The sequence below is a fragment of the Dromiciops gliroides genome, chromosome 1, assembly GCF_019393635.1.
Source record: "Dromiciops gliroides isolate mDroGli1 chromosome 1, mDroGli1.pri, whole genome shotgun sequence".
Classification (NCBI taxonomy): Eukaryota; Metazoa; Chordata; class Mammalia; order Microbiotheria; family Microbiotheriidae; genus Dromiciops; species Dromiciops gliroides.
The window spans coordinates 52,788,070-52,814,898 of record NC_057861.1 but is presented as its reverse complement, the minus strand read 5'-3'; the positions used below and the strand labels follow the sequence as shown (position 1 = coordinate 52,814,898).

Here is a 26,829-nt window from a genome sequence, read left to right as displayed (position 1 = left end):
CCCTTCCCTTCCCTTCCCTTCCCTTCCCTTCCCTTCCCTTCCCTTCCCTTCCCTTCCCTTCCCTTCCCGTCCCTTCCCTTCCCGTCCCTTCCCTGCCCTTCCCGTCTCCCGTCCCTTCCCTTCTCCCTTCCCCCTTCCCCCTTCCCCCTTCCCCTTCCCCTTCCCCTTCCCCTTCCCCTTCCCCTTTCCTTTTCCCTTTCCCTTTCCCTTTCCTTTTCCTCCTCTCTTCCTCCCTTCGTCCCTTCTTTCTTCCTTCCCTTCACTTCCCTTCAGAGTTAAGTGCTTTACTTGCCCAGGGTCACACAACTAGTATCTGACTCTAGGGCGGGTGCTCCATCCACTGCATCATCTACTTGCCCCCAGCCTACTTTTCTAATCTTATTTCTCATTATTCTCTCTCTCTCTCTCTCTCTCTCTCTCTCTCTCTCTCTCTCTCTCTCTCTCTCTCTCTCTCTCTCTCTCTCTTTTGCATCTATAGCCAAGTCAAATCAGTCCTCTGGGGCTCTAGGCAACTCATTAAGGTTCTTAAATTCCAGAGAAAGTGGTGGCAGCCTGCATTAGCAGAAGGAGTGTAATACAGCAGTAGAATTGCAGGTCCAGGCCCTGTCCTATTAATGTTATTGTTGTTAGGATAGATTTAGAACAGAGAGGTTAAGGGATTCCCCAAGGCCGGCCAGCGAGTTAGGAGCCAAGGACTGGATCTTTGGGGCTGGGCTCAGAGCTGAGGCTCAGCCGATAGCCCCACGTGTGTTGATGTGATAGGGGTCGTGGTATGTGAGGAGCCCAACAGCCGCATGCACACGTTTGTGGGGACCTTGGAGTGGAAGGGGCAGAGGCATTCCCTTGACAGTGAGAATATCCTCTTGCGTGGCTGCAGAATCCGCAATACTGACATCTGCTATGGCCTGGTCATTTATGCAGGTGAGCCCACCTCCCTGATCCTGTCCTGTGCACGCGCACAGGGCTGTGTGTGTGTGTGTGTGTGTGTATGGGGTGGGGGTGGGGGGGAGGGACTTCATCCTTCCAGAGGCAGCCAGAGTTTGGGAGTCTCTCTGGTCCTGCCTTAGCCAGGAACTGCCTGTGACCTGAGGCAAGGCCCTTCCTCCTCTCTAGGTATTTTCTTCTTCTGTAAAATAAAGGGGTCTGACTAGATGGCCTTGAAGAATGCTCCTGGCTGAGACATTCTCTGTTCTGTATTCTAAGGCCCTCCCAGCTCTGTCATTCTCTGTTCTAGGGGCCCTCCTAGCCCTGACATCCTGGGTTCTAAGGACCCTCCCAGCCCTGACATTCTGGGTTCTAAGGCCTTCCCAGTTCTGACATTCTGGGTTCTAAGGACTCTTCTGCCCTGACATCCTGTGTTTTAAGGGCCCTCCCAGGTCTGGCATCCCATAATCCTATGCATTAAACCAGTGGCTACCTAACCAAGGTTAGGAACTGTCCAGCTCCTGATAAGCCCCTTTCCCATGTCCTCCCACCAGGTTTTGATTCCAAGATTATGAAGAACTGTGGGAAGATCAAACTGAAGAGGACAAAGCTAGACCGGCTGATGAACAACCTTGTCATTATTGTGAGTGGCTTTAGCTGCCAGGCCGGGCCCCTACCCTCCTTCCCTTACCTCCCACCTGCTAGAGCCATTTGAGGAATCTTAGAGTGTGTGGGCAGAGTCATCAGAAAGGCTGAGTTCTAGTTCCCATGTGACTTTGGATAAGTAATTTCCCCTCTTGAATTTCCATATATATATAATGAGTGAGGAGGCTGGATAAGATGATTTCTAAGGTCCCTTCCCGTATAATAGAGCACCATGATTCTTGTTCCTTTACCTCCTCCTCAGTTCACCCCTTCTCAAGGTGGGTCTCATGTTTCTTGGGGGTATGTTTGGTGAGCCCTGCCCTGCTGGCCTTGGCACTAGAGGTGACTGGGATTAGGGACCAGACACACCTGCTGGGATGGGGTAGGTGACCTTGTCATAGTCATAGCCTTAGGAGGAAGTCTTAGCAGATGGGTGGAACATCAGGGCAGTCTGAAAATAGGAAGCAGGTGGACCTCCAAACAAGCAGAGATTTGGTATTAGGCAGGCTCAGCAGGGTGTGTCCTGACAGGTGGGCAGAGCTTGGCATGGGGAAGTCAGGTGGTAGGCATATGGCAGGGTGGGGGGGCAGCTAGTAAGTCACCCAGAGCTCCCCACCTCAGGTACTTTCTTTTTTTCCCCTTTTCTTTATTTAGTACTTTATTTTTCCCCAATTATATATGAAAATAATTTTTAACATCGATTTTTAAAACTTTACCACTCAGGTACTTTTTTTTTTTTGGTGAGGCAATTGAGGTTAAGTGACTTGCCCAGGGTCACACAGCTAGTAAGTGTCAAGTGTCTGAGGCCGAATTTGAACTCAGGTCCTCCTGAATCCAGGGCCGGTGCTCTATCCACTGTGCCACCTAGCTGCCCCCCATTCAGGTACTTTCTTACCAAAAAATGGAAACAGATGAGAGTTCAGTGGGGAATTAGGATTCAAATAAGATGTAACAGAATTTGGTCTCACAGCCTGGCGGTAGGGATCGGGAAAATACTGGACTTGAACTTTAGCAAAACCTTTGGTCAATTTTCTCGTGTGTTTTGTGGTCAAGGGGAGATCTAGCATTCTTACTCTCTCAGAGAAGCACTATTTCATTTTTGTCCTGCTGGGGCCAAGTACCATGTTTTGCAATTAGTAGTAGGTACTTAAAAATATTTGTTGAATCCAAGTTGAAGGAATGTAGTCTAGATAATAGTAGAGTTAAGTGAAGATAATGTAAGTTAATCATTAGGCTATTTATTTATTTAACAGTTTAGTAAAGATAATAGTAAAGTTGGACTTGGAGCTGTTCAGATGACAAGACCCAAAGATAGGCAATAAAGATGGGTCAATCTCAACTCAGGAGGAAGTGTGTTTTGGGGAGTGCTGCAGGGTTCTGCCCCTGGCCTTGTGCTGTCCAACATTCAATGACTTGGATAAAGACTTGAAAGGCGTCCTTCTCAAATCTGTAGCTGATGGAATTGCCAGCTGGCAATATATCATATTGGATGGCAGCACGGCCTCCCAAGGGCTAGAGCAATGAGCCCAATCTGTTCAAATACAACTTCATAGAGAGAAGGGTAAATTCTCACACTGGGGTTCAGAAAAATCGACTTTCTGATAATCTGGGATTCTGGGGTTCTTCAAACAGCTCGTCAGTATTGAGGAGGTCTACCATCAGGGATCAACACCTCAACCACAGAGACTATGACAGTCTGAGGCTTGAGTGGGCAGGAAGAACCAGTTAATCAGGACTGGCAAGGAAAGAGGAAGCTTAGTCAAGGTTCACAAAAGGAACAAGACCACAGTTACTTGAACTTAAGACCACTTTGTAAGCCTTGACCTACTGTGGACATGCCAGCTGTGATAGTGGCTATGCCTACGGTCCTGGGACAGACCCATGGACTTTTCCCATCCTCCCCTAAGCTTTCTAGAACACCAGAGGATCCCCTTTCAGAACACCTCTAGAACACATGCCTTTTAGAACATCTATAGGAGGGGCACACACACACACACACACACACACACTTCTAGAGCCCCTGTGGCTCTCTCCTCCCATTCTAGAGCCCCCATGGCTCTCTCCACTCCACTTCCTTCTCTGGCCACCCTGACCCTGCTGCCTCTTTCCGCAGGTGTTCCTGATGTTGGTGTTGGTCTCCTTCTGCCTGGCAACGGCCTATGGTTTCAACGTGGTAGATTTCCAGACCAAGCACACTTACCTGTCTGTCTTCCATAGCGCATCATCTCCAGCTTCCGATGCCTTCCTTACCTTTTGGGGCTTCATGATCCTGCTCAGCATCATTGTGCCAATGTCACTCTATATCACGTAAGCCAATGGGAGAGGCCGTGGAGGGCTGGGAGTGCGGCCCAGGGAGGGGAAGCAGCTGCAGGATGAGACTGCTAAGATCAGCTTGGGGATCTTAGCTGGGGAAGGCTCTTCAGAATTCAGTTAGTCTGGCCTGGGTCTGAGCAGAACTTCCCTGTGCAACAGCCCAGCAACTGGCTGTCCAGCCTTGACTTGAAGATCAGAGGATGTCAGAGCTGGGAGGGCCTTAGAACATGGCATTTCTGGACTGCAAGGGATCTAAGAACATGGAATTTCAAAGATGGAAGGACTTTTGAGTACAGTGTCAGACCTGGGAGAGTCATCAGACATAGATGGTCTTAGAGGTCATGTAGTCTACTCACTTAATTCAAGGTGCAGAGTGGGATAATGGCTTACCCAGAGTCACACAGCTAGTTAGTAGGTTGTAACATATCACTTCCCTTGCTCAAGAAATCTTCAGTATATCCCTGCTGCTAGAATAAAATATAATCTGCTTAACCCCAGCATATAAAGCCCTCCATCATCTGTCTCTCACTTATTTTTCCAAACTTATTACTCTTTTTCATGCATTCTGCATTCCAGCCAAACCGCCCTTGACTTCAATATGCCATTTCCCACCCCCGCACCTTTGTACAGGCTGTCCCTTGCATGTGGCATGCTCTCCTATCTCCACTTGGCCTCTTGCTTAATCACGAATGAAGGGGTTTTTTTTTTGTTTTGTTTTGGGTTTTTTTGTGGGGCAATTGGGGTTAAGTGACTTGCCCAGGGTCACACAGCTAGTAAGTGTCAAGTGTCTGAGGCTGGATTTGGACTCAGGTCCTCCTGAATCCAGGGCCGGTGCTTTATCCATTGAGCCACCTAGCTGCCCCCACGAAGGAAGGTTTTTGAGATGAAATTAGTCGAGCCAGGATTAGTCTCCAGGTCACCTCATTGTCAAACCCCTGGTTTTCCCTCTATAGTATAACAGAAAAATGTAGCCCAGTGTCTGGCACATAGTACCTACTATGTACATGCTTAAAATCATCACCATCAACAACATCATATCCTCACAACACTCCCAGGGAGGTATAACTTAGATTGCTTCAGTTTTATTGTTGAGGAAACTGAGGTTGATTGAGGTTAAGTGACTTGCTCAGGGTTACATAGCTTGTAAATGTCTGAGACCAAATTTGAACTCGGGTCTTCCTGACTCTAGGACCAGTGCCTTATCCATATATAAGGCTTTAAAATAACAATAATGGGGCAGCTAGGTGGTGCAGTGGATAGAGCACCGGCCCTGGATTCAGGAGGACCTGAGTTCAAATCTGGCCTCAGACACTTAACACTTACTAGCTGTGTGACCCTGGACAAGTCACCTAACCCCAATTGCCTCACTAAAAACAAAACCAAATAACAATAAAATAATACTTATTATTTAATAATATGATATATCATTATGTTATTTGTTATATTAATATTATAACAGTAATATAACAACAACATTTACATAGTGCCTACTATATGCCAGGCACTGTGCTAAGCGCTTTATTTCATGTGATCCTCACAACCAACCTGGGAGATAGGTGCTATAATTATCCCCATTTTACTGTTGAGGAAATTGAGGCAAACAGAGATTAAGTGATTTACCCAGGGTCTTACAGCTAGGAAGTGTCTGAAGCCAGATTTAAACTCAGGGGTTTTTGACTCCAGACCCAAAGTAATGATTTGAACAAGTTAATCATTTTGGTAGGATATAATGGCCATTGTATTGATTGCTTTCTCAATGGGGGTGAGGTAGGGGCTGGAGGGAGGGAGGGAATTTGAAACTCAAAATTAAAAAAAAATGAAAGTTAAAAATAAATTAATTTGAAAAACATTGTTGGGGAGGTGGGGAAGGTAGTATGGTTTCATCAATGTAGAGAACTTCAGGTATGGAAGCTTCCACCAGGGAGAGTGATTGGCTGGGTGACACCAAATGGCTCTGGGCAGATACATCAGAAGAAGACCCAGCCTACCCACTATACCACATGGTATCCAGTCCTGAGAATGCCCATGTATTTTGTGTGTCTCCTCCTTCTCCCCTATTCAATGTCTCCATGGTTCTGCCTTGTCCCATAGGGGCACAAGAGCAGTGTGGTAGAGGGGTAAGAACACTGAGCTTGGAATCAGATAAGTTGAATTCCAGTTCTTGTATTGATATCCTTCTGAACAGCAGTGTGAATTTGAAATATTTTTGCCGGCTTCAAAGTACTATATAAATGCCGTAATTATGGCTAATAATTATCATTATCCACATCACCCATTTGTTGTGAGAAAAATACTTTGTCAACCTTGAAATGCTATAGTAATGAAAAACATTAATTATTTATAATGAGGGGCAGCTAGGTGGTACAGTGGATAGAGCACTGGCCCTGGAGTCAGGAGGGCCTGAGTTCAAATCCAGCCTTAGATACTTGACACTTACTAGCTATGTGACCCTGGGCAAGTCACTTAACCCCAATTGCCTCACAAAAAAATTATTTATAATGATACTAATTATCATTATTCTTCCAAGAATAGGGGATTGCCTCTGATTTCTGCTTCCCCAGGTATGGCTCTGGGTGGGGGCCCTAGGTTGGGCCATTGGACTTCAATTCCTTCCCAGGCTTTCACCTTGTCTCACCTCCTTGCAGTTTTGAATTTATCTACCTGGTGAATAGCTGCTTCATCAACTGGGACCTGGAGATGTATTATGAGCCCAAGAACATGCCAGCCAAGGCCCGGAGTACCAGCCTCAATGACCAGCTAGGACAGATTGAGTACATCTTCTCTGATAAGACGGGGACCCTGACCCAGAACATCATGACCTTCAAGAAATGCTGCATCAATGGACTGACTTATGGTGCCTGGTGACCTCTGCCCCTACAGGGAACATCATTTCCCTTCTCCCTACCCCCAGCATGATCTAGGCCTCCCTTCCATTCTAACCTTCCCCCCTCCCAGACTCTATTGCCTGCCCTGACTAGACCCTTCAAGATAAACTGCCCAGGCCCCACCCTAGATTCTATCCCTAGAGGTAGTCAGATAGCTTAGGTGAGTACTCTTACAGGACTTGAATTCAGGAAGACTTGTATTCAAATCCTGTGTCAGTCACTGGCTTAATTGTGTGATTCTAGGCAAATCTCTTCACCTCCACCTGCCTCAGTTTCCTCATCTGTAAGAGGGGGCTAATAATAGCACCTTCCTCCCAGAGGTTGTTGTAAGACTTAAATGAGATAATATCTGCAAAGTGCTTTGCCAACCTCTGAGCTATTCTGGGTCTGTCTTACAGGGATCTCAGACCACTTGACCAGCCCCTCACAGATATCTTCCCTTAACATCCACACCCCAAACCTATCCACCCCTTGCTTATACCCCTTGCTTACCCTCGAGCATCTGAGGTTCCCTGTGAGGTACTCTTCAAGTCTATTGCACTGGACCACACACCTAACTCTGCCACATTTACTTAGGAAATTGACATCTTAGAGCCAGAAGTTTCAGTCCAGATCAACCAGGCCAGGGGTTCTTAACCTGGGGTCAATGAGAAGAGGCTCCATAGGCTTCTACAAACACGCCAAAGGGGTCCAAGAAGGAAAGAAGTATTTATTAAGAACCTGCTGTGTGTCAGGGACTGTGCTAAGCACTTCACAAATATCTCATTTGATCCACACAACTACTCTGGGAGGGGTGTGTGGCTATGATGATCCTCTTTTTTATAGTTGACAAAACTGAGGCAGGTGGAGATTAAGTGACTTGTCCAAGGTCATGCAGCCCTAATTTCACAGACAAGGAAATGGAGACCCAGAGAGAATCAGGGATTTGCCCAAGGTCATACATTGAGTCAGTGACAGATCTCAGTTTCTAATCCTGATCACTTCTGGGATATTCTCTTCATTTGGAAGGGACGTCAGAGCTTCTCCTGTTTTGCTAAAGCTTTGGTTTTCCCTTTCTCTCCTGTTTATCCCCTTTAAGAAAGGAAGTGGGGGTGGGGAGGACTCCCAGCCACAGGGATCTGAGACCCATTCTTGAAAGTAAAGGACTGAAGAAGATGTATTTCTTGTCTAGGTACTGATGAAAATAGTGGGGAAGGCCAGCAGGTGAGTCTGATCCAAGGGGCATTGATCTTGAGGAGGAGGTGTGGGATTCCCAAGGTGGGGGAATTTTCACTTGGCCGTAGCATCCTAGAATGACAGAGTTGGGAGGGTTCCTACAACATAGAACGTTAGCCATGGTGAATGCCTTTAGAACAGGGAATGGTAGAGCTGAAAGGGCTTAGAACATAGGACGTGGGATGTCAGAGCTGGGAGGGCCCTTAGGATACAGGATGTTAGACCTAGGAGGAAGCTTAGAACACAATTAACTGTCAGAGTTAGAAGTGGCTCTTAGAACATAGAATGTGCCAGATCTGGGAGGGTCATATGAATGGCCCTTTAGAACATTGGATGTCAGAGTTGGGAGTGAACTTAGAACACAAGATGTCCCAAGGATACTGGAAAGACCATAGAACTTAAAACATAGATTGTCAGAGCTAGAAAAGTCTTTAGAACATAGAACGCCAAGTTTCAGAACTGAAAGGACCCCTTAAGAATCATAGGGAATAGTGTGAATAAAAGGAGAATGTAAGGAGGTGGCTGAGCACCAGACCAGTCTGGGAATGGTGGGAGCTGAGGGCTACAGAGTTCTTCTCCAAATATAAAGTAGTGCTAGATTCCTCCATCTTCCTCATCCTTTGGTCAACAATGGGCAGATGACATCACCTTTCAGGCCTTCCCACATTCATTGACCTTTGCAGGTAGATGCCATTAATGGCAAATGAGTCTTGTGCTGAAAGTGTCAAATATTTTCCTTTTAAAAATACTTCAAGGGGGCAGCTAGGTGGCGCAGTGGATAAAGCACTGGCCCTGGATTCAGGAGGACCTGAGTTCAAATCCAGCCTCAGATACTTGACACTTACTAGCTGTGTGACCCTGGGCAAGTCACTTAACCCCAAATGCCTCACTAAAAAAAAAAATACTCCAAGGGAGCAGCTAGGTGGCACAGTGGATAAAGCACTGGCCCTGGATTCAGTAGGACCTGAGTTCAAATCCAGCCCCAAACACTTGACACTTACTAGCTGTGTGACCCTGGGCAAGTCACTTAACTCCCATTTCCCTGCCCTCCCCCCCCCCCAATATTCTCCAATTCAGGCTGCTCTGCCCGTTTGTCCTTTTGAGTGAAGTGTTCCTGCTTTTCTGTATCTCAGCCCCTTCTGTGGACTTATCAAATTTACTGTTGGTTATGGGAGTTACAGAGTAAATACAAAGGAAGGGGATGTTAGCAAAGAGCTTACAACCCGCCATGCTCCATTCAGCAGCTAATTATTAGACACCTGAACACTCTGTGATCAGAGGAACATCCTGGACACTCAGCTAGGTACAGAGCTGACTCCAGGGCTGGAGGACCTGGGTTTAAATCCCACTCTGGCCTCTCATCAGCTGGGTGACCTAGCTGGGCCAACACGTGGCCTTGCTGGACCTCAGATTCCCCCCCCCCCCCCACGCCGGAAAATGAGGAAGTTGGACTAAACTGACCTCTGAGGTTCTTCCCAAGCCTGGTTTGATGATACTCTGAAGCAGGGTAACCCCATCGTTTATTGTATAGTTGGGTGAACGTTCAGCAACTTGTCTTGATAATTCAGGAGATCTCAGATGAGAATTAAGGTAGATTGAGGAGGGCCCTTAAAACATGGGATGGCAGGGCTGAGAGGGCCCTTAGAACAGATGATGGCAGGGCTGAGAGCGCCTGTAGGACTTAAAGTTTTTTCCACTTTAACACATTGAATTTTGGGTCTCCCAGAAGTCAGAAGTCTATTGGGGTCTCTCTCCCTTTCCCTTATCTCCCTCTCTCTCTTCTTTTCCTTCCTTCCTTTGCTCTCTTTCTGTCTCTCTGTCTCCTCTCCCTCTTTCTCTCTCTCTGTCTCTCTTCTCTCCCTCCTCTCTCTTCCCTCTCCTTCTCTCTCTTTGTCTCTTTCTCTCCTCTCCTTCTTCTCTCTCTTCTCCTTTCTCTCCTCTCCCCCTTTCTATCTCTCTCCTCTCCCTCCTTCTCTCTCTCTGTCTCTCCTCTCCCTCCCCTCTCTTTCTCTCTCTGTCTCCTCTCCCTCCTCTCTCTTCCCTCTCCTCTCTCTTTGTCTCTTTTTCTCCTATCCTTTCTCTCTCTTCTCCTCTCTCTCTTCCTCCTTCTCTCTGTTTCTCCTCTCCTTCTCTCTCTCCTTTCTTTTCCCTCACTCCTCCCCCCTCCACCCCTTCATCTCTCCCTCCCCCTATTTTACCCACAGCGTGTCTCTTTGAGCTGGAACAAGTATGCAGATGGGAAGTTGATGTTCTGTGACCCCACACTGGTGGTGGCTGTCCAGCAGGATGAGGACGAGGTGGCCCGGGAGTTCTGGAGGTTGCTGGCCCTGTGCCATACTGTCATGGTGGAGGAGAAGGAGGGTGAGTGGGGCCTTGTCCAGGCACTGACCAGCATGGGGGAAAGGGCGGGCCCTAGGGAGAAATGGGGGAGATGAGATGGTTGGACTCTTGTTTCCCTGGGAGATGTGGGGAAGTGGCTTTGTTTCTACTTTATTTCAATGGGACACATGAAGAGATATGGGAAGGAAGGCCTGCCTTTAACCACTTTGCAAACCTTAGTATATTCTCTTCTAAGTGTTTGCAGTCAGGGTGCCTGGGGTATGAGTTCTGTCTGAGATGCTTGTTCATGTGATCCTGGACAAGGCAAGGCCTTCTCTCAGCCTCTAATTCCTCATCTGTCCAATGATGGGCTAGTTGACTTCTAGAGTCCCTTCCAATTCAAAGTCTATGATCATATGACCAAATGAAGAAAATAGTTGTTTTGGTATCCCCAGTGCCTTGCTGTATACAGTAAATGCATAATCAATGCCTCATTCATTTATTCACTCAACATAATCATGAATTCAATGACCCATTTGTTCAAGGCAGGGTCAGGGATAGACATTTGTTATTCATGGGAAAGGTCAGGGATCAGAATGTCCTCCCCAGGCCCAGCCACTATAGAGGTACAGGTGATAAGAGGGGCAAGGAATAAGCATTTACTAAGCAGTTTACAAACTAGCTTCTCTGGGAGGAAAGGAATGTCTTAGAATGTGGAACTGCATAGATCATACATTTGGAGCTGGAAGGACTGGAAGAAGCCGTTGAGTCCAATCCTTTCTTTTTGTTTTTGGTGAGGCAATTGGGGTAAAGTGACTTGCCCAGGGTCACACAGCTAATAAGTTGTCAAGTGTCTGAGGCCGGATTTGAACTCAGGTCCTCCTGACTCCAAGGCCAGCGCTCTATCCACTGCACCACCTAGCTGCCCCCCAAACCTTTCTTTTTTGTTTGTTTGTTTTTTGTTTTGCGGGGCAATGGGGGTTAAGTGACTTGCCCAAGGTCACACAGCTAGTAAGTGTCAAGTGTCTGAGGCCGGATTTGAACTCAGGTACTCCTGAATCCAAGGCCGGTGCTTTATCCACTGCGCCACCTAGCTGCCCCCAAACCTTTCTTTTTAAGCATGAAGAAATAGATGCCCAGAAAGGTAAAATCACTTGCAACAAAGTCACACAGCTAATTAATAGCAGGATCTAGTGTCTTTCATTGGCACTGGTAGGGCCCCTAGAACCCAGAATATCAGAGCTTGGAGGGTCCTTAGAACCCAGGATGTCAGAACTAGGAGGAGTCTTAGAACCCAGGATGTCAGAGCTTGGAGGGTCCTTAGAACCCAGGATGTCAGAACTAGGAGGAGTCTTAGAACCCAGAATGTCAGAGCTGGGAGGGCCCTTAGAACCCAGAATGTCAGAGCTGGGGGGGTCCTTAGAACATAAAATATGAGAACTAGAAGGAGCATTAGAGTGTAGAACCCTTGAACAAGAAGGGCCCTTAGCATAAATCATGTTCTTTGGAAAGTCTTTCCTGAGTCTCCTAGCTCCTTCTGTTCTCATTCTCTCTCTCTCTCTCTCTCTCTCTCTCTCTCTCTCTCTCTCTCTCTCTCTCTCTCTCTCTCTCTCTCTCCTCTCTCTCTCTCTCTCTCTCTCTCTCCCCTCCCTCTCTCTCCCTCTGTCCTGAAACAACATTGTTCTCATTAATTCGTTTAAAGCTGTACAACCAGATTAGAATGTAAGCACCTTGAGGCCAGGGAATGTCAGTTCTGTCTTTGTATTCCCAGCACCCTGGACAGTGCCTGGCAAATCGTAGTAGCATATAAGGAGTCACAAAAGAGTTATAATAACAGACATTAGTGTAGCACTTTCAAGTTTGCAAAGCCCTTTGCAGACTTCATCTCCTCTGTGCCTCACAAGATAAGTAGTAGGGATATTATCCCCTTTTAGCAGATGAGGAAACAGGCACACAAAGATAAAGTGGCTTGGCTATGTTCCCAGAGCTAGAGAGAGTCTGAGGCAGGATTTGAACCTTGGGCTTCCTAACTCTAAATCCTGTGCTCTCTCTAGCTGTTTCCCCAGGCTGCCAGAAGGAGGGAGCTTCCATAATCTAGGTTCTGGGATACTATGGGCCTTAAAGCAGGACCCAGCCCTGGTAGGCTCCTCTCTGACCCTCTCCTGTGGGAAGCCATTACTTGAGTCCTTGAGGTTGGCACAGGATCTTCTAGGACATACTGTTCTTTCTCTTGAAGTGTTTCAAGGCCTCCCTGGTGGGCACATGCCTAAGGCTAAAGGGGCCTCTCTAGGTTTCTCCGTGTCAACAACACACTAGTCCTTGAGTTTCTAGTGTGCTAGAAAAACTAGGGACCTGGGCAGCCACGATTCTTGTTCTCTAAGGGCCCAGGATGTGTAGTTCTGCCACCTTCACTTTACATATGGGCTCAGGAAAAGGAGTCCAGCATTATGAAAAGAATAATGGACTTACAGTCAGAAGAACTGAGTTCAAGTCCTAACTAGTGGCAGCTGGTGATGCAGTGTATAGAGTGCTTGGCCTGGAGTTGGGAAGAACTGAGTTCAAATCCAGCTTCAGACTCTTACTAGCTATGTGACCCTAAGCAAGTCACTTAAGCTCTGTGCCTCAGTTCCCTCAGCTATAAAATGGGGATAATAAGAGCCCCTACCTCCCAGGGTTGTTGTGAGGATCAGATGAGAGAATATATTTAAGTGTTTAGTACATTTCCTGACTCATAGTAGGTGCTTGATAAATACTAGATCTCATCTGGAGAACTCCTCCCCTCATTGCTTCTCAGTTTCTTTTTTATGTGCTGTGTTCACCATCAGATAGTAAGTTCCTTGAGGGCAAGTGATTGGCACATAGTAGGCACTTAATAAATGCTTTTTCCTTTTTTCCTATCCCACCCAAGCTGCTGAAATCCATCATGCTACAATTTGGGGAATTCCTAACCCAACCCTCTTTTTAGGAGTTGTTTGACTGTGAGTTCTTGAGGGCAGAGACTATCTTTTGTCTTTCACTGTATCCCCGTGTTTAACATAATGCCTGGCACACTTGTTCTGTCTTTTCAGTTGTGTCTGACTCTTTGTGACCCCATCTGGGGTTTTCTTGGCAGAGATACTGGAGTGGTTTGCCATTTCCTTCTCCAGCTCATTTTACAGATGAGGAAACTGAGGCAAATGGGGTAAAATGACTTGCCCAGGTTCACATAGCTAGTAAGTGTCTGCGGCTGGATTTGAACTCAGGAAGATGACTCCAGGCCCTGTGGTGCTCAATCCATTGCATCAGGTGCTTAATAAATCGTTAAGGATTCTCTCCCTAACTCTTTCTTCCCTCTTTATCCTTTTTTTTTTTTTTTTAGGCCAGCTGATCTACCAGGCAGCTTCTCCAGATGAAGAGGCCCTAGTGACAGCCGCTCGGAACTTTGGCTATGTCTTTCTGTCCCGGTCCCAGGACACCATCACCACCAGTGAGCTTGGTGTAGAAAAGACCTACCAGGTGCTGGCCATGATGGACTTCAATAGTGTCCGAAAGAGGATGTCTGTGCTGGGTAAGCATGGGACTTCCCACAACCTGAGGAGAGTCTGGACAGAGGGAATCCTGGGTTTATCTTATTTAAGTGTTTTCACAAACAGGGAAGAATATTTCCTCTTAGTGGGGTGACTGGAAACCCCCTCCAGTGACTCAGATTGATAACTTATCTGTAACTTAGAGTCTGGGAGAGTTGCCAGGGGTCCCTTGAGTGTCTCATCCAGGATCTGGGAGCCATGTTGTCAAAGGCAGGAGCCAAACTCCCACCTACCTGCTTCCTGCTTCTTTCTCCACTGGGTTGATCTATTAAGTCAGCTTCATAATAAAACCAAAGGTAATGTTTTCCTCAATGTTAAACCATTTTGAAAGTTCCATTCCTCTCGCCAAGTCACCAAGTAAAAAAATGCAGAACATCCTGAGCTTGTATTGGACTGATCAACCACAGCTGGACACGCTGTACCTTGACCCCAGACTAGAGATGTCATCTGGCACCTCCTTGTAAAAGAAGGACAATAACCAACCAACCAACCAAGTTAAAATAACTATCTAAAAGGTTTTGGAATCATGACAAGGACTGTTCAGCCTCTCACTTGTATCCGTATTTTTTTTCTCTTTTTCTCTTTTTTCTCTTCTCTTCTTTTCTTTCTTTCTTTCTTTCTTTTTTTTTTTGGTGGGGCAATGGGGGTTAAGTGACTTGCCCAGGGACACCCAGCTAGTAAGTGTCAAGTGTCTGAGGCCAGATTTGAACTCAGGTCCTCCTGACTCCAGGGTCAGTGCTCTATCCACTGTGCCACCTAGCTGTCCCCCACTGTATACTTCTTACCCAGCTGCAGCTGCTGATAGACATCACTGGCCATGTCCAATGCCTCAATTTCTTCTTCTAGGGGTTAGGGGTGATCATGTAAGAGATGGGGAGAGCGGGGGGGGGGAGAGGTCTGCCCGGCTGCCTACAGCTCTGAGGGATGCCAGTTTCCCTGGACCAAAGTAGGGGTACCCATGAAAACTCAAAGTTCTTAACATTCCTTGCTTTGTTGCCTGGGGACCCACTGAGGACAGATGGGCTCTTTTCTCCTGCAGTGAGAGACCCTGAAGGCATAATCCGACTGTATACCAAAGGAGCAGACACTGTGATATTTGAGCGGCTACGACCAGGATGTCCTACTGAGAATGCTACTATGAAGGCCCTGGATGTGAGTCACTGGGGCCTGGGAGGGGTAGGAAGAAGGAGTATCTTATGATGTTCTGTCCCTGGTCTTTCTTTCATTTTTTTTTCCCTTTGGGCAGGGCAATGAGGGTTAAGTGGCTTGCCCACGGTCACACAGCTAGTGTCAAGTGTATGAGGCCAGATTTGAACTTAGGTCTTCCTGAATCCAGGGCCGGTGATTTGTCCACTGCACCACCTCGCTGCCCACCATCACCCCTCTTTCTTGGGTGACCAATCTATCATTTAACCATGAAATGCAAAAAGCCCTAGGCTGAGAGGCAGGAAACCTGAGTCCTAGTCCTGGCTTTTTGATATGCAACATTAGGAAAGTCACTTTTTCTGTGGCTCAGTTTCCTCACCTGTAAAATAAGAGGTTGGCCCAGATGACCCCTAAAATCCATTTCAATTTTCATATTCTATATTCTGAGCACTCTTTTAGCTATTAGATTTTCTGTTCCCTATTCTTTTTTTTTTTTTTTAATTTTAGCAGGGCAATGAGGGTTAAGTGACTTGCCCAGGGTCACACAGCTAGTAATTGTCTGAAGCCGGATTTGAACTCAGGTACTCCTGAATCCAGGGCCGGTGCTTTATCCACTGCGCCACCTAGCTGCCCCCTCTGTTCCCTATTCTAAGGACTCAGATCTGTCATTCCATATTCTAGGTTCCCTCTGAACTCTGACCTTCTAGGCTCTACATCTCTTGAAGCTTTCATATTCTGTATTCTAAGGTCCCTCCCTGCTCCCCCGACCTATTGACTTATCCAATGGATCTTCACCCAGGTCACTCCCACTTACTTTGGGTGTCCCCACTCCAAGGTTCTCTCCTGTGCTTTTTACCCTCTGTATTAGGGGTTCTTCACTTTTTTGTGCCCTGGACCCCTTTGGAAGTCTGGTGAAATGTAGGGACCCCTTCTCAAAATAATGCTTTGAAATGCATTAAAATAAGTACGTTACAAAGGAGACTTCTCCGCTGGAGATGGGAAAGCATAAGACCCAATCCTGCCATCCGTGAGCTGATCGTCTCATTGGACAAACAAGATGGACAGATGTGAAGAATGTAAGATGTAAAGAGTCAAGTTCTAAATGATGTAGTTAGGGGGTTGGTTCAGAGGTTGGGGAGTGGAGTGTATGCAATTGAGCTTGGCAGGGGCTTGAATCTGACCTTAATCAATGATTGAGGAAACATTTATTGAGAACCTACAAGTGACAGGTCTTGTGCCGAGCACTGGGGCTACAAAGAAACAAATGTCCCTGCCCTTAAGGAGTTTATAATCCGAAGAAGGAGACTCAGAAACACCCCTGCCCCCCCCCAATACATAGGAACTCTGGCTGGTTTTGCAGAGTCAGGAGAATTTCTTTCTTTCGTGGGGAAATGAGGGTTAAGTGCCCAGGGTCACACAGCTAGTAAATGTCAAGTGTCTGAGGTCAGATTTGAACTTAGGTCCTCCTGAATCCAAGGCTGGTGCTTTATCTACTGTGCCACCTAGCTGCCCCAAGTCAGGAGAATTTCAAAGGAAATGTAGATCCATCTTCCTGACTAAAGGAAGTTAACTAACTTAAGACCACCTTCAAGTCATGTCAATCAATGGACTTGAATGTTACCAGCCAATTAGCTTGGATCAAAGTGGAGTGACCCACCTCCACCTGAGACAGGTTAAAAAGCCCCGGAGAGGGGTCTCTTGCTCTCTCTTTCCCCTCTATCCTAGGTATGTAGGGCTTCTTAATTTTCTGAGCCATGTGCTCTATCACTTTACTAATATGTCCCCAAACTGGTACAGTAGCCTCTAATTTCTAAGTAACAAATATATTATAAATCCCAGCCAAATTATCTAACACTTGGGACAATTATAGGCAACCCCATATAATTTTACTCACCACAGAGACAACACATAGACAAATATATACAAACCAGCTGAGTACAGGACAGCGTACAGGACAAATAGTCAAGATAGGGAAAGGCAGCAGAATTAAGAGAGGCTTGCTTTTAAAGAACATTGACTCACATTAATAGAGCCTTTTGTGGGGGAGGGGGACACCCAGATCTGGTACAGGGAAGTCTGAATGAGGGAGTGCTATTTACCTGTGCAGGCCAACACCTGCTCTGTGGCTTAGAGAATGACACTCCTCTGCACAGGTGCCCGTGAGCTCCTAAGGAGCTGCCTGGCACGAGAAAGAATGAAGGTGCCAAGGCTTGTTCATGGCTTGTTGAGATTCTGATTTAACTCTTACCTCTCTAGAGGCCGCTAGTTGGAGGAAATCAAAGCTTAGGTGTTACTTGGGACTTTGGGTTCAGACACCATGAAGAGTCTTTATGTCTTTGAAATGGGCCAGCAGGCAACCACCAGGGGCTAGAATGGGTGCTAATGTGGGAGGCAGAACAAGCCTTGGTTTTTACTATTTTACAAGTGAAGAACCCAGGACTCTGAGGAATAAAGTGACTTCCATCAAAACAATATCTAGTAAATGCCTAGTGTGGGCAAGCTCCCCTGGTGAATACAGGGGCTGATTGGGCTGGGAGTGGATGGAGTGCTAGGAGGCCTTTGGGGGCAGGAGGGAGCCCTAGAGGCCTTTAGGGTGGATGGTTAATGAGACTGGCTGGTCTTCCTCCTCCAAGCCCAGACACTAGCATCAGAAAGTCTCTAGGCTTCTTGTTGCTCAGCAACTGTCCCTAGGAGTTCCTTCCAGGGCTCAGGACAGGCTGCCTCCTCCTAAAACAAGAACTCAGGGGACTGGGGGGGGGCAGCAGTTCTGCTGGGGAGGACACCGGCTTCCATTCCAATGGGCTGGGGCAGACAGGGTGTGTCTGGGTCAAGGCTGTGGACAGAGGCTCTTTGCTGGTCCTGGGAACTGTTCTGGCCAATTCACATCCAAATCCCAACTTGACTTGTTCAGTTGTGTCTGACTCTTTATGACCCTGTGAGCCATACTGTCCATGGGGTTTTCTTGGCAAAGATACTGGAGTGGTTTGCCATTTCCTTCTCCGTCTCATTTTTACAGATAAGGAAACCGAGGCAAACAGAATGAAGTGACTTGTCCATGATCACCCAGCTAGTGTCTGAGGCCAGATTTGAACTCAGGTCTTGAGCTCTAGCCACTGAACCACCTAGCCGCTTCCTGCCTCCCTTTATGAGCTTAGGCAAATCATCTGACCTTAGTTCTATGCTTTTGTTCCTTCCTCTGTAAAACGAGGGAGCTAGACCCCATGATCTCTCCATGTTCCCTCTTAGTTCTAAAGATAATGATCCCAAATCCACAAGTATTGAGCCCCTAGTGTTCATTCCAATGAGTATTTACATAGGAAGGACTTGGATGTCTGGAGGCCTAGTCATGGGGCCTGGGAACACAAAGACAGGTGAGGCACATGCCCAGGTCTGTGTCAGGTCCTGTTGGAGAGGAGAGGATTTTGGCCAGTTTCCTCCTTTGTAAGAGGGCAGCAGGGGCTACACAAATACTGGTTGGATCAAATCTAATTGAGTAGCAAGAGGTACTTTTTAGATCTGATAATGATGGTCTCATGATCATAAGTGCAGGGTGCAAAGATCCTGGGGAGTTTCTGCCCTAGAGAAGACCCCAGACTGGTTAGGGAGATGGGCCTCATACAAGTGCTCTTAGGTACCTCATAATGATTAAAGAATGAGCGAAGGAGTAAATAAAAAGGCATTTAAGAGGCAGCTAGGTGGTGCAGTGGATAAAGCACTGGCCCTGGATTCAGGAGGACCTAAGTTCAAATCCAGCCTCAGACACTTGACATTTATTAGCTGTGTGACCTTGGGCAAGTCACTTAACCCTCATTGCCCTGCAAAAACCAAAAACCAAAAACAAACAAACAAAAGGCATTTATGAAGAATTTGCTATTTGCCAGGCTTACATACACAAAATGTGAAAACCTTGCCCTCAAGGAGTTTACATTCTTAGAGATGATCCAGATAGAGCGCTAGGTCTGGAGTCAGGAAGAGCTGAGTTCAAATCCATCCTTAAACGCTAGCTGTGTGACTGGGGCAAGTGACTTAACTTAGTTCCTCATCTGTAAAATGAGCTGGAGAAGGAAATGGCAAACCACTCCAAGTATCTTTGCCAAGAAAACCCCAGATGGGGTCACAGAGAGTCAGACATGTCTGGAACAATTCAACAACAAAACAGCAGCAGCAGCAGCAGCAGCCAGGGAGAGGTGTTTTGGTCTGAGAAGTAATGGATAGATGCATTCTCTCTAGGAATGGTATGGTTGATCGATTAGAGATCTCAGAGCTGGAGGTGGAAGGGATGGGCTGGAGGAAGGCAGGTAGGAAGGTATGGCAAGAGAATCACTGGAGAACAGTCCAATGAGTCCAGGGTAAGCTAGATATGGTGACTTCTCACCAATCAGGAGCACAGGGCCCCCGGAGAGGGAAGTGGAGTGTTGAGTCATAGGAAGAGAGTGGGCGATAAGAGAGCATGGATGGTAGATGTTAAGTTCCAAACTATGATGGAAGGAAAATTTGGAACTCAAAATCTTACAAAAATGAATGTTGAAAACTATCTTTACATATAATTGGGAAAAAATAAAATGAAGTAAAAAAAACGAGTAGCTAGGGGCAGCTAGGTGGCACAGTGGATAAAGCACCAGCCCTGGACTCAGGAGGACCTGAGTTCAAATCTGTCCACAGACACTTGACACTTACTAGCTGTGTGACCCTGGGCAAGTCACTTAACCCTCATTGCCCCACCAAAAAAAAAAAAACAACTAAAGAAAAACGAGTAGCTAGAAGTTACAGAATGCTTTTAGTTTTGCAATGGACTCTATATGTTATCACATATGTTATTACACTTGATCCTCCCAAAAGCTCTGAGAGGGGTGCAGTTGTTATCCCCAGTTTTCAGATGAGGAAAGTTAGGCTGAGAGAGAGGTTATGTGACTTTTCCAGGGTCACACAGCCATTTGAATTCAGGTTTTCCTTACTCCAAGTCCAACATTCTGACCTGCTTCGGCCCCTAAGCCTTTAAGGAGGGGTAAGAAGAGTCTGGGCATCCTGAGGGAGCACTCAAGTGGGGATGGCGATGAGTCTGAGCCTGGTGTGTTCAGGGGTAGTGAGCAAGGACACTGGCCTGGGTAGAGAGAGAGGGGATGTGTTGGAGATTACTGGGAGGATCAGCCAGAAAGAAGGGTTGGAGAAGGGTCTAGATTTTGTCCTAGGACCAGAGGGAGGCTTGGTAGGGGTGTGAGCAAGGTCAGAATGTGACTGAAGCCTGGTTTTGAGAAGATGCCTTTGCAGGGGGATGGAGATGGGAGAAACTAGAGGCAGGGGACCCAGTGAGAAGGCTGATGTGTGGTGGTTTAGGTGGGAGATGAGCCAGGACCCAGACCAGGGTGGCAGCTATGGGGACGGAGGAGAGGGGATCACTCCTCCTAGGATTGTGTGGAGGATCAGATGAGAGAATAAATGTAGATTGCTTTGTACATAGTAAATCTCTGTAGCAGGCAGTTAACTAGCATTTATCAAGCACCTAATGTGTATCAGGCATTGTGCTGAGTGCTGGATACAAAGAAAGACAAAAAGTACCTGCCCTCAAGGAGTTTACAGTCTGATGAAGGCGAGACAATGTGCAAACAGAAGTGTACAAATGAGAGATATAGATGGGATGAATTGAGGGTGGTTTCAGAGGGAAGGCACTAAGATTATTATTATTATTTTTTTTTTTTGGTGAGGCAATTGGGGTTAAGTGACTTGCCCAGGGTCACACAGCCAGTAAATGTTAAGTGTCTGAGGCCGGATTTGAACTCAGGTCCTCCTGACTCCAGAGCCAGTGCTCTATCCACTGTGCCACCTAGCTGCCCCCCTAAGATTATTATTAAAGGTTACAAAGTACTTTATACCTATGGTCTCACTAGATCCTCACAGTAGCCCTAGAAGGGAAGCAGGAATTCTCCTCCCATTGACTGATGGGAATAGGCCCAGCGAGGAGTAGCTAGTTGCTCAAAGTCACACAGCACACATTTGTAACCAGAACTTAGGTTACAAATCATGGGATTTAGAATTGATCGAGATCTTTGTACAAAAGGGAAATTTGAGACTCGGAGAGTTTGAAGGAACTTGCCCAAGGTCACACTAAAAAGTGCTCACTGAAGTCACCAAAAATCCCCAGGGACTCCCCATTGCTTCCTGGATCAAGGTCAATCTCCCCTGCCCATCATTCAAGACCTTTTTGTAACCTGATGTAGATTTCTCTTTCCAGACTTTTTATGTACTAGGGGAGGGAATAAGCATTTACAGGTGGCCGGGCACTGTGTTAACTGCTTTATAACAATCCTGCGAGGTATGTGTTGTTATTATTATCCCCATTTTGTAGTTGAGGAAACTGAGGCAAACAGAGGGGAAGTGACTTACCCAGTGTCTCACAGTTAGTAAATATCTGAAGTCTGATTGGAATTTAGGTTTTCAGGATACTTGGCTCTCCTTGTTCCCCTCCTACTTCTCTGACTGCTCCTTGTCTGTCTCCTTTGCTGGATCTTCCTCCAGACCATCTCTCTCATTGTGGGCGTCCCACAGGGTTCTGTCCTGGTCCATGGCCTTCTACACTACTTCACCCAGTGATCTCATCAGGTCCTATGAATTTAATGACCTTCTCCATGCTGGTGATTCTCAAATCTACCTGTCCTGCCCCAACTTCTCTGCGGACCTCCAGTCTCTCATCCCTAACTGCCTTTCAGACATCTCCAACCAGATGTCCAGTAGACATCTCCAACTCAACTGGTCCCAAACTGAACTCATTACCTTTCTCCTTCAGCTACCTTTCCTATCACTATAGAGAACACCACATCCTTCTAGTCCCTCAGAATGCTCCAGGAGCCATCCTGGACTCCCCACTATTTCTCACCCCTCCACATCTAAGCAGTAGCCAAGGCCTGTCGATTTCACCTTTGCAGCATCTCTCAAACGTTCCCCCTTCTCTCCTGTGACAGCTCCACCTCTCTGGTGCAGACCTTCATCACCTCCCACCTGGATTATTACAATAGCTGCTGGGGGGTGTGTGGGGGTGGGATCTGCCTGCCTCAAGTCTCTCCCCACTCCAGTCCACCCTCCATTCAGCCACTGAAGTGATGTTTCTAAAACACAAGTCCAACCATGTCCCCCCTCCCCATTCAATATACTCCAGTGGCTCCCTATTATAACCCAATATAAAATGTTCTGTTGGCATTCAAAGCTCTTCCTAACCTAGCCTCCTCTCCTGATGCATCCTCTTTGATCTAGCCACCCTAACCTCCTGACTGTTTCCTGAGCAAGAGCCTCTATCTCTCAGCTCTGCACATTTTCTCTGGCTGCCTCCTCAGCCTAGAACGCTTTCTCCCTCCTCTGCTCCAACCACTGACCTCCCCGGCTTCCTTTAAGTCCCAACTAAAATCTCACCTTCTATAGGAACCCTTCCCCAACCCTTCTTCGTGCCAGTGTTGTCTTCTGTTAATTACCTCCTACTGATCCTGCTTAGAGCTTGCTTTGTATAGATGTTTGCATACTGTCTTCCCCATTAGATTGTAAGCTCCTTGAAGGCAGGGAATGTCTTTTGCCTCTTTTTGTATTTCCTGGCACTTAGCCCAGGGCCTGGCCCACAGAAGGTACTTAATAAATATTGATCGATAAATATATTAATTATATATCATACAAATTAATTATTGATTAATTAACAATTGATCAATTGATTGATATTGCACCATCAAGCTGCCTCAACTTCACTGCACTGGAACACAGCCTGTGCTTTCTTCTTCTTGTTGTTCAGTTATCTGCACTTGTGTCTGAATCACCTTGACTCTATTTGGGGTTTTCTTAGCAAAGATACTGGAGAGGTTTGTCATTTTCTTTCTCCATCTCATTTTACAGATGAGGAAACTGAGGCAAACAGGGTGAAGTGACTTGCCCAGGGTCACACAGCTATTTGAATTCACCAAGAGGAGTCTTCCTGACTGCAGGCCTGTCACTCTATTCATTGCACTACCCAGCTGCCTGTTCTTTCTTACCTCCCGGCCTTTGCCCATGACAGAACCCTATGCCTAGAAGGCTTTCCCTTCCCCTCTTCACTTGTTGAATTTCTTCCTTTGAAGCCCAGATCAAGAAGACTTCTCTTCTTAGTTCAAATTTGGCTTCAGATACTTCCTAGCTGTGTGACCCTGGGCAAGTCACTTCACCCTGTCTGCCTCAGTTTCCTCATTTGTAAAATGAGCTGGAGAAGAAAATGGCAAACCATTCCAGGATCTTTGCTAAGAAAAGCCCAAAGTGTGTCACAAAGATTTGGACATGACTGAAAATAGCTCAACAACAATAATATAGTTAGCACTTAATAAATGCTTTTTCATTGGCCAGTTGATTGATTCATTCATTCAAATCAACTCATCATGTATTATTATATATGACAGTTATTTATGTTTGTGCCTTATTCCTCTTGAGCTCCATGAAGCAAGGACAAAGTTTTATCTAAATTTTCCATCTCCTCAAGTGCCTACCACATTTGTTGAATGACTGAATGAATGAGATGGCAAAGTCAGAATTTGAACCCAGGTCCTCTGATGCCAAATCTAGTTCCCTTCATACTATATGAACTACTTCTCCACCTCCCCCCCTGCACCTTGATATTACCTGACTAGGTCAGGGACAAATTGACAAATTGACTTGTCCTCTTGCCCTTGGCAGACCTTTGCAGAAGAGACGCTTCGGACACTCTGCTTAGCCAGCAAAGAAGTAGAGGAGAAAGACTACCAAGAATGGAGCGAGAGGTACCACAAAGCCACTGTCCTGCTGCAGAACCGGGCCCAAACCCTGGATGAAGTGTATGAGGAAATGGAGAAAGATCTCAGGGTATGCACAGGAGCATTCAAGAGGGGAAGGGCCCAACATCAAGACCTAATCTCAGGTGTCCAGTCCCTAGAATAGGGGTTTAGAGGCAGGCAGGTCATCTCAGCACTGGAAGAAGCCCAAGAAACAGAGAACAGAAAAGTTCAGAGCCTGAGAGGGCTCTTAGAACACAAAATGTCAGGGCTGGGAGGGCCCCTAGAACACAGGATGGCAGAGCTGGGAGGGCCCTTAGAACCCAGCATGTCAGAGCTGGGAGGGCCCTTAGAACCCAGGATGGCAGAGCTGGGAGGGCGCTCGGGATATACAGTGTCAGAGCTGAGAAGACACTTAAAATGTAATCCTAACTTCAATGTATATAGCACCTTACGATTGCCAAAGTCCTTTCCACAAAATAAGCCTATAAGTCAAATGGTCCGAGGACATGACCATTTTACAGATGAGGACACTTTAGAGGACTGAGTAATTTTCCCAGCATCCCCCAGGTAGCCAGTGTGCCTCCACACCCAGGGCTATGTGTGCTGGTGGTGGCACAGCCTGTCTGTCTCCGTTTGCTCATTTGTAAAATGAGCTGGAGAAGGAATGTGTGCTGAGAATAGGCCTCTGCTCTGCTCTGCTTGGAGTCAAGAGACCCTGGGGCTGAATCCCTCCTCACACTGACACCCTGAGAGACTTTGGGCAAGTCAGTTTCTCTGGGACTCATTTTCCTCATCTGTCAAATAAGCGGTCAGACTCAAGGACCTCTGAGGACCTTTCCAGCTCTAAGTCTATGATCTTATGAGCAGAGAACACCATCTCAAAGGTGGGAGGGCCCTCAGAATAGGGAAGAACATGGGATGTCAGAGCTGGGAGGGCCCTCAGAATAGGGAAGAACGTGGAATGTCAGAGCTGGGAGGGCCCTCAGAATAGGGAAGAACATGGGATGTCAGAGCTGGGAGGGCCCTCAGAATAGGGAAGAACATGGGATGTCAGAGCTGGGAGGATCTTTAGAGATTATCTTGCCCACTCTCTATATTTTAAGGATGAGGAACCTGAGGCCCAGAGGGCCAAAGGGACCCCAAATCCCTACTACTTCTGTCCCTCTTTACCCAACCTGGCTCTATGTAGGACTGGGGGTGGTGTCTTGGTAGGAGAAGGGTTTGAACTCAAAGTTCCTTCCTCTCCTCTGCTCTCCAGCTCTTGGGAGCCACAGCCATCGAGGACAAGCTTCAGGATGGTGTGCCTGATGCCATCCACCTCCTCAAGAAAGGGAATATAAAAGTGTGGGTACTGACCGGAGACAAACAAGGTGGGTTCTCATGGGTGTCAGGCCCAAGGACAGGGCTGGTCTTAGCTGGAAGCTTGAGGAGGGGGCTCCTTCCACAGGTGAGAGTGAGGAGCCCTGGAGGAGCCTTCCCTCTGCCCAGCTCCCAAATCTCTCATCCAGAAATGTTGGAGTTAAATCCAACCCTCCTCAGTGCTCCTTTGGGATGGGCATCGCCTTCTCTGGCAAACAGAGCGAAGGGCTTGGTGTCACTCTGGGGAGGGGAGGTCAGAAGAATGAACACTTTACCCAGAGTGAGGTTAGCACTGGATAAACATAGGGTAGCACAGCCCCCTGAAATGTAGATAAGTGAAACCTTAGATCCTTAGGAGCTTTAGGAATGCAGGATATTAGCTCGATGGGTTATTAAAATCATAGAACCTTGGGGTGGCTAGGTGGTGCAGTGGATAAAGCACTGGCCCTGGATTCAGGAGTACCCGAGTTCAAATTTGGCCTCGGACACTTGACGCTTACTAGCTGTGTGACCCTGGGCAAGTCACTTAACCCCCATTGCCCCGTAAAAAGAAATCAAGGAACCTCATGACTTTCTGGCCAGATAAAAGCGTTAGAACCTTTGAGTCCTAGAACAGTAGACTCTGTGAACCCTAGAACCTCTTAAGATCCTTGGAACCATCTGACTGCCAGAAAATTCCTGGAACATTTGACTGCTAGAACCCTTGGAACCACTTGATGCTTAGAACACTTAGCATCCTTGGAGTTGTTAGACCTCAGAACTATTAAGTCCTTAGAGATTCTATACCCACAGGAGCTTTAGAATCATTAGACTCTTGGAACCCTACAAAGCATCAGGCCTTTAGATCCATGGGACATCTGAGACTGAATCTTAGAAGGGATCCTTGCCTTCATTTTTTCTCAGCATCACAGAGTGTCAGAGATGAAGGATTGGCCAAAGGCATCTCCTGCACGCTGTATCAGAATAGGGATCCTGTCTGTTACATACTTGGGTGGCCATCCATAAATACTCCACTCCTGAACTTCCCGCCACAGGGAGCTCCCTCCCTCCCAAGGAAGCTTATTCTGTCTTGGGATCGCTCCGCCGTTAGGAGGTTTTTCTTTACTCCAAGTTGAAATACCTTCATCTCTATAATCTCTCTGAGGCCGAGTCGAAATCTAATCCTTCAAATATTTGAAGACATCTAGCATGTCTCTCCCTTTTCCCTTCAACATTTCCCTGGCAATTCTTCTCTTCATTACATTAAACTTGTCCGGTTCTTTCAACTAATTTCCAGATGACCTAGTTTCCATTGGGTAGCTAGGTGGGCTGTGGATAGAGCACTGGGTCTGGAATCAGGAAGACCTAAATTCAAATCCAGCCTCAGATGCTTACCAGCTGTGTGACCCTAGGTATGTCACTTAATCTTTATTTGCCTCAGTTTCCTCACATGTAAAATGGGGATAATAATAGCAATTACTTCACCCGTGAGGATCAAATGAGATGATATAGTTTGGTACAATTCTAAACAGAGAAGGGTGCTTAATAAATAAATACTTGTTCCTTCCCTTCCCATGGTGGCCACCCTCTCCAGCTTATCCATGTCCTTTCTAAAATGTATCATCTGGACTTGAACTCAAGACCCTAAATATGGATCTGACCAGGGCCAAGTGACCATGGTCACTGTCTTTATTCTGAACCCCTTGCCTCTTTTACTGAAGCCCC

General features: G+C 46.8%; 1 protein-coding gene across 1 annotated transcript in view; it reads left to right on the top strand.

Annotated features, from left to right (window-relative positions):
* Positions 1-26,829, top strand: part of ATP8B3 (ATPase phospholipid transporting 8B3) — a 92,298-nt gene that overhangs the window by 43,878 nt on the left and 21,591 nt on the right. Inside the window, exons 10-20 of the mRNA XM_043990392.1 lie at positions 763-921; positions 1,479-1,567; positions 3,683-3,876; positions 6,528-6,736; positions 7,072-7,087; positions 7,380-7,395; positions 10,187-10,343; positions 13,660-13,848; positions 14,907-15,019; positions 23,690-23,854; positions 25,025-25,136. Coding sequence (XP_043846327.1) covers positions 763-921; positions 1,479-1,567; positions 3,683-3,876; positions 6,528-6,736; positions 7,072-7,087; positions 7,380-7,395; positions 10,187-10,343; positions 13,660-13,848; positions 14,907-15,019; positions 23,690-23,854; positions 25,025-25,136 — 1,419 coding nt within the window. The remainder of the gene's footprint in view (positions 1-762; positions 922-1,478; positions 1,568-3,682; positions 3,877-6,527; positions 6,737-7,071; positions 7,088-7,379; positions 7,396-10,186; positions 10,344-13,659; positions 13,849-14,906; positions 15,020-23,689; positions 23,855-25,024; positions 25,137-26,829) is intronic.